The 7165-nt window shown below is 43.6% G+C and overlaps 1 protein-coding gene across 1 annotated transcript; it reads left to right on the forward strand.

Moving 5' to 3' along the window:
* Window positions 1-4207: 4207 nt before the first annotated feature.
* On the forward strand, window positions 4208-6042 carry LOC109758154 (3-ketoacyl-CoA synthase 6). The gene has a single exon (XM_020317005.4). It carries the CDS (start codon window positions 4418-4420, stop codon window positions 5867-5869), a length of 1452 nt encoding a protein of 483 aa, XP_020172594.1. The 5' UTR covers window positions 4208-4417; the 3' UTR covers window positions 5870-6042.
* Window positions 6043-7165: the final 1123 nt, after the last annotated feature.

The following is a 7165-nucleotide window of genomic DNA, read 5'->3' on the forward strand; positions in this document are numbered from 1 at the left end:
ATTAATAGAGCCTTATATTATTAATTTAACATCACCAGAAACATTTTCCACCTATATATTATTTATCGGTAATTCCCGGTATTGCCCGATAAACTCCGAAACCCTTCAGGTGACCCCGAGAAGCTTTCGGTTCCTCTCAAAACTATTGTGAATACTAGTGAAACAATTCCACAAATAAATCCTTGATACTCTCATCCTACTAATACTCATCAGATCTTGATTACCTTCATGATTACCTTATGTTCGTGACCCCGTAGGTTTGGTAAATCATATACATGAACGATCTCTTTCGTTCAATGACCGATATCGGAACCGTGGACGTCCATATCGATCCCTATGATTACACGAATGACATTCGAGTGAACCTTTGGTTATCATGTGATGTTTCCTTTGCTTTGCTATACTTTACAAAACCCGAGGTAAGATATATCAGTATCCTCTTGAGTCAACACATGCTCACTATACCGCTCTCCTCATTACTGGTTTTGTTCTTCTTTCTCATTGAAGTGTTTCAGCATCCCTGTGATATTGTCACTTGTGTCTAGCTAGACGATGATGGATCATCACACCGAGAGGGCCCTAAGAATATATCTCCATCGTCGGAGGAGCAAATTCCACTCTCGAGCTATCTAGTCCCTTGTCAAACTTTTTGATGAACCTGTAAGTTGTTGTTATGATCACCTAGTTACGGATGACGTTTGAGCAACCCCAAAGTTCATCATACGGTAAGAAGTGACTACGATACTCTCATGGTCTATGGAACTAAATCACATGTTAACACTCCGTGTTATAACAATTGACTTGTGACGATTGCATCTCAAAGTATAAGAAAACAATTTTGAGTCGATTCAATATGATCGTTCTTCCAACATCATTTTCTCAATGTTGTTTTAGTACTATTGTTACACTTATTGATATCCTAAGATCCGAAAAACGTGATCACCAACAACACTTGAGCTGGTCTTAGAGGCGTGACTAGGAATCATATTTTACCGTTTATCATTCCACACATGTATATGATTTTTTCACCGAATCGCATATTCCAGGATCAAAGCCGTTATAGCATAGAATATAAACTCTTAATTATAAACATGGAAAAATGATAATACAATATTATTGCCTCTAGGGCATATTTCCAACAGTTCACATATATCACATGTACCCTACCTTTCGGGAGATTGTGATAGTGAGGATTCATATTTTTCATGTATGTTTCTCTTTGGAATCTTCTAAACACCGACACAACTCTCTCTCTCTCCCTCTCCCTACCCCCCCTCTCTCAACACCTTCAGTAATGGGGGAGGGTATGAAGCTAGTTCACTCGTCAATAGAATCTATTGCAACAAGCATGAACTTATGTTGCTTGTTGGTGTCTTACCAATCAGATCCACTGTCTATCAATAAAATGGATGCGATTTTCACTATAGGATGCAAGTTTTCAACTTGAACACTTTCCACAGATCCACTTCATTCAACTAGTGAAAAAAAGATATTATTTTTACCTTCTATCGATCCACTAGCAAGAGCATAACTCCATATCCCCCCTATATGGACGTACATGAATCCAAAACAAATAAATTTGTGTCGTGAAAGTGAAGTGCCTATTCTATGGAGGACCGATGGCGATGAATTCTTAGAGAACGCCAAGTCTATATCCATTGCCGGCAGTGACAATGTCACGACTGCGATCATCCCAACCACGTATGTCCTGACCACCTTATTATTGATCCATGTGCATGTTGTTCATGCCAATTTCAAAGATGTGATAATTCAATCTCTTCGCACATACTCATAAGTCTAGTTTCCAGTATGTGATCAATATTGCTAGCACACGTGCCACGTTTTATTCCGTATTACATTATTGTAAACTCACTAATTATTCCAACATCAAGTAAGGTCAACCTTTTTATTTTCTTCAAGCATGTACGATTATAATATGACAACCTAGTCTCTCTACAAATAAGATATTTTCTCGATACTAGTGAGATTTGTGTAAGCCATAGGAAGATTAGTCACGTTGGTTGCATGTCGCCTTCACAAGGACCTGTGTTTTACAGGATTTGTGTAGTCCCCAACTAGGGGAAAACTTCAATGGATGATTGTAATGCCAACCTTTTCTCTATCTGAGCTAAGGAATTCTCATGATGCTTGTGTTATAATCATGGCATGTTTTTATGTTGATTTAGTTAAGAATGTTTTATGTGACTCAACTAGAAGGTTTGGTCATGAAATGAAGGTAACACAAGGCATGTTGTCTAAGGAATATAATTCATTTTATGAACTAAGACAATCATTTGTACGATGGTACCTATGTGTAGGGGAATAAGTTTACTACTTTTGTGTAGAAGAAATCTCATTAGCCAACCAAAATGTTTATATCTCCCAGTTATGACTTAAATGATCTTGGTGATACCTCATGCACTATTTATATTGAGATTCACCAGGACATAGGTCCGAAAGGAGTATAAGTTTGTTATGCTCACATACATGGACAGAGTGCGAAAGAAAAACATTATGTCCAAATACTCAACCTTACTCCTAAAGTCAAGGGCAATAAAGCTATACATTTTAATGTTCGAAAAACTAATTTTAAACCGATCAGACAATGTGAGTTCCTTATGTATAAGTTGTCAGCGCATAATATGTATTAAGTATGAACATGTCCTTATTTGCGGCAAGGATACCTTACAAATATGCATTCAATCAAAACGTGGACCACTCGAAAACCTTTATCGAGCTTTGCAATATATGCAAGGAAATAAAGAATGCATGCTCACTTATGAGGAGTCTAAAAATCAGAAAATTTGGGTTAGTTGGATATTGTTTGGTGAGGTGTGCAAATATTAATAATTCCATGTAATATTACATCTACATCCTCACGTATGGAGCTAAATTACGGAGACGCTCCAAAAGAACAATCATGGCATTATTAGTGATGCGAAATTTTTCTGTGGCATGTTAAGAGGCTATTGAGCATGTTGTATGCCGAAGGATTTTTTTTCTTCAAAGTAAAAGTGATAGACAACATCATTAAACTACTTAATATGATTATGAGCATGCATTCCTCTATGCGAGTAATAACAAGTCAATTGGTGTTGCCAAAGCCATTGCCATTATGTATCTGTTGTGAAAGATAGAGTGCATGATCCAACTTATGATATTGGACTTATAATTTTTTGCGGTTCCGCCCCTACAGGCTCACAACCCATTCTTTTATGATCATATTGTCGGCATTGGTTTAGAAAGCCTCTTGATTCCGGAAACGAGGACCATGAAATAAATTAACTACCATAAAATGTTAAAATATTATGTTTATCATTTGGATATAGAATGATGTACTATACATTCTGAGTACTGATGTTAAGTGGCATCTCACTAGTCACTGTAACACTTTACGTTGGCGTGTTATTTTTATCGAGAGTGGGCATATGATGTTTGTTAATCTTACGATCAATGGTAGAATGTTGGATGTTGATCTTGGCTAGCAGCCGAGATAGAAAGCCAACGGAATGTGACCCACCACATGCCACATACGTACACCGTAAGTCCATGGTCGGAGGTGCCAACCAACGATTTGATTTTGGTTCCGACTCTGTAGTACCTGATATATAAAGGGAAGAATCCCACCAGTTTAATACTCCCTTCATTGATAAATATACAAGTCTTTTTAGAGATTTTCCTAGTGACTATATACGGATGTATATAGACGTGTTTTAGAGTGTAGATTCACTCAATTTTGCTTCGTATGTAGTTTATATTGAAATCTCTAAAAAAACTTATATCTAAAAACGGAGGGAGCACTAACGATTTTACATGGTAGGTGTGGTTCCCCCTATGTCGATCCTAAGGTGGTGCTGAGAGAGAGGCTAAGACCATCTCTACCGCATACCACCATGAGGGCTACGTCTTTGCCTAAGATGGCCATGGGTGTCTTATGCTCTTACCAGTTTTTGCTCTTATCTAATGCGGTGTTCTAATCATTAGATCAATATCCTATTTCTGTTAAGACTTAAGACAAGTTATCCTAACACTTCAAAAGATGATTAACTAACAAGCTATCCTAACTCTTAACAAGCTAGTCACGTTGGTTACATGTCGCCTTCGCGAGGACCTGTGTCTTAAAGGGTTTGTGTAGGCCCGTAGCTAGGAAAATATATCGGCGAATGAGTTTGTTAGAGTTGAGTTTTTCTTTTTTGAAAGGTTGTTAGAGTTGAGCTAGACCCATTCCATGCCGCGCATCAACAACTTTTCTGTCTAGGGAGCAACACTGAGCCAATTGATACACTTGAAAAATCAAGCTGCCCACGTATGAAATGTAGTAATTGCGCGGCGGATTGATGATGATATGACCTGCGCGTACTGTGCTACCGCTCGCTTGGCACTATAATTGGCACTAACAAACGCACCAAAAATATCCATGCTTTGCACTACACTCGCCGAGCTGGCTATACGATCGAGCAGCATGAGCCCGTCCATCGTCACCGTCTCGCTCGCCGCTGCCGCCGCCCTCGTCGCGATGGTGCGCGTCGGGCCGGAGGAGCTGGCCAGCCGGCTCTCCGAGGTCCGGCCGGTGCACCTCTTCTTGGCCTGCTTCCTTCCGGCCGCGGCTACCGTCCTGTATCTCATGCTGCGTCCCCGCGCGGTGTACCTCGTCGACTACGCCGGCTTCCGCACCCCGCACACCTGCCGCATCCCCTTCGCCAGCTTCCTGGAGCACGCCAAGCTGCTGCCCGAGCTCAACGAGCGCAGCATCCGGTTCATGACGCGCCTGCTGGAGCGCTCGGGGCTCGGGGAGGAGACCTGCCTGCCGCCGGCGCACCACTACATCGGCACGCACAAGTACTGCACCGTCGACGCCGCCCGCGCCGAGTTCGAGCTCGTCGCCTTCTCGGCCATCGACGACCTGCTCGCCAAGACCGGCATCGCCCCCGAGGCCATCGACATACTCATCGTCAACTGCAGCCTGTTCTGCCCCACGCCGTCCCTGGTCGACATGATCGTGAACAAGTACAAGCTGCGGAGCGACATCCGCAGCATGCACCTCTCCGGCATGGGGTGCAGCGCGGGGCTCATCGCCGTGGGGCTCGCGAGGAACCTGCTGCAGGTGGCCCCCCACGGCGCGCACGCGCTGGTCGTCTCCACGGAGACCATCACGCCCAACTACTACCTCGGCACCGAGCGCGCAATGCTCCTGCCCAACTGCCTCTTCCGCATCGGCGGCGCGGCCGCGCTGCTGTCGACGTCCCCGGCGAAGGCCCGGTTCCGCCTGAAGCACCTCATACGCACGCTCACCGGCGCGCAGGACAGCGCGTACCGGTGCGTGTTCCAGGAGGAGGACGGCGAGGGCCACCGCGGGATCAACCTCAGCAAGGACCTGATGAACATCGCCGGCGACGCGCTCAAGGCCAATATCACCGCGATGGGGCCGCTCGTCCTGCCGGCCAGCGAGCAGCTCAAGTTCGCCTTCTCCTTCGTCGCGCGGAAGGTGATCAACAGGCGGGTGAAGCCGTACATCCCCGACTTCCGCACGGCGTTCGAGCACTTCTGCATCCACGCCGGCGGCCGCGCGATCATCGACGAGCTGCAGAAGAACCTCGGGCTGTCCGACGAGCAGGTGGAGGCGTCGCGGATGACGCTGCACAAGTTCGGGAACACGTCGAGCAGCTCGCTGTGGTACGAGCTGGGCTACATCGAGGCCAAGGGCCGCATGCGCAAGGGCGACCGCGTGTGGATGATCGGCTTCGGGTCCGGGTTCAAGTGCAACGGCGCGGCGTGGGAGTGCATCCAGCCCGCGCGCAACGCCGACGGGCCGTGGGCGACCTCCATCCACAGATACCCGGTGGACATTCCCGACGTTCTCAGCCATTAACCCACCACCGTCGGCCATCGAGAGGATTACAGTTCGTCATGCTCGTGTTTCATCAAGTAATTTGTCTACGCCATTAACCGTTTGCGGCCCGAAGGATTACCGTTCATCATGTTCACGTTGTGTCAAATAATATACTGTAATTTGTCTACGCCATTAACCGTTTGCGGCCCAAATAATATCCTGTTCACGTTCTTTCAATCACCTATTAATCTTCATTGAACAATGTTTTAAATATTCATTGTCAAGTACGTAACTTGTTTGTATAATTTTAAATTTATCTTTGTGTTGGTTAATTATTTTGAAAACAATCCCACTCGACAAATATCTCAGGACACATATGTGTACACTAGCATAGTTATTGGTTGATGGACACATGACATCAAACCGATAGTAATACAAATGCATGCTAGGACACTTGGGGTTGGGTCGACATGGTATGAGACCCCGCGTGAAAGATCCATTCCTACATGCCATTGCCATCAATTGATCCCATGCACAATGTGCATTATTAGACACATGTATGTTTTTTTATGTACTTGGGATGTATTAGTACCTAATAATATGAAATGCCACTCCTTTACTGGATAATTATAAATGTTTATTTTTTTGCTTTGGCATTAACCATCATGCAAGACATGATCAATCAATATAGAGACTTCCCCCTCCTCAGCCGTGCAAGAGAAGTTTTGATCTCGCGAGTAGTCCGGATTTATAAATAAATAGCCATGATCCTCACGGTTACTTACTCTTATGTACGAGTGATCCCAAGTCACATGGTGGAGTTTCCGCAAAAAAAAAAAGTCACATGGTGGAGAAATGGTGTTTGCACTAAATAGACAAGAATGACGCACACTTGCACTTTGATTTTGACCCATACCACGAGGCATATACTCCCTCCATTTTTATTTACTCTTCATATTAGCTTTGTCTAAAGTCAAACTTTATATACTTTTAACAAGTTTGTAGAAAAATATATTAGCATATACACCACCAAATATATATCATTGGATTCATCATTGCATATACTTTGACATCATACAAATTTGTTACTGTAAATATTCATATTGTTTTCTACAAACTTGGCCAAAATTTATAAAGTTTGACTTCAGTCAAAACCAATATGCGAAGTAAATAAAGACGGAGGGAGCATGATTGCATGCAAGTATTGCTACTATTGGTCCATTGCCGTGTAGTTGTACTTTGTACATTTGTAAGCACATAAAGATCAACAAAATAACACGTCCACACGTATGCATATAAGCCATTCGAACACCAATAATTGTCTAAATTCTTGCG

The sequence above is a fragment of the Aegilops tauschii genome, chromosome 4 (assembly GCF_002575655.3).
Source record: "Aegilops tauschii subsp. strangulata cultivar AL8/78 chromosome 4, Aet v6.0, whole genome shotgun sequence".
In the NCBI taxonomy this organism is placed as follows: domain Eukaryota; kingdom Viridiplantae; phylum Streptophyta; class Magnoliopsida; order Poales; family Poaceae; genus Aegilops; species Aegilops tauschii.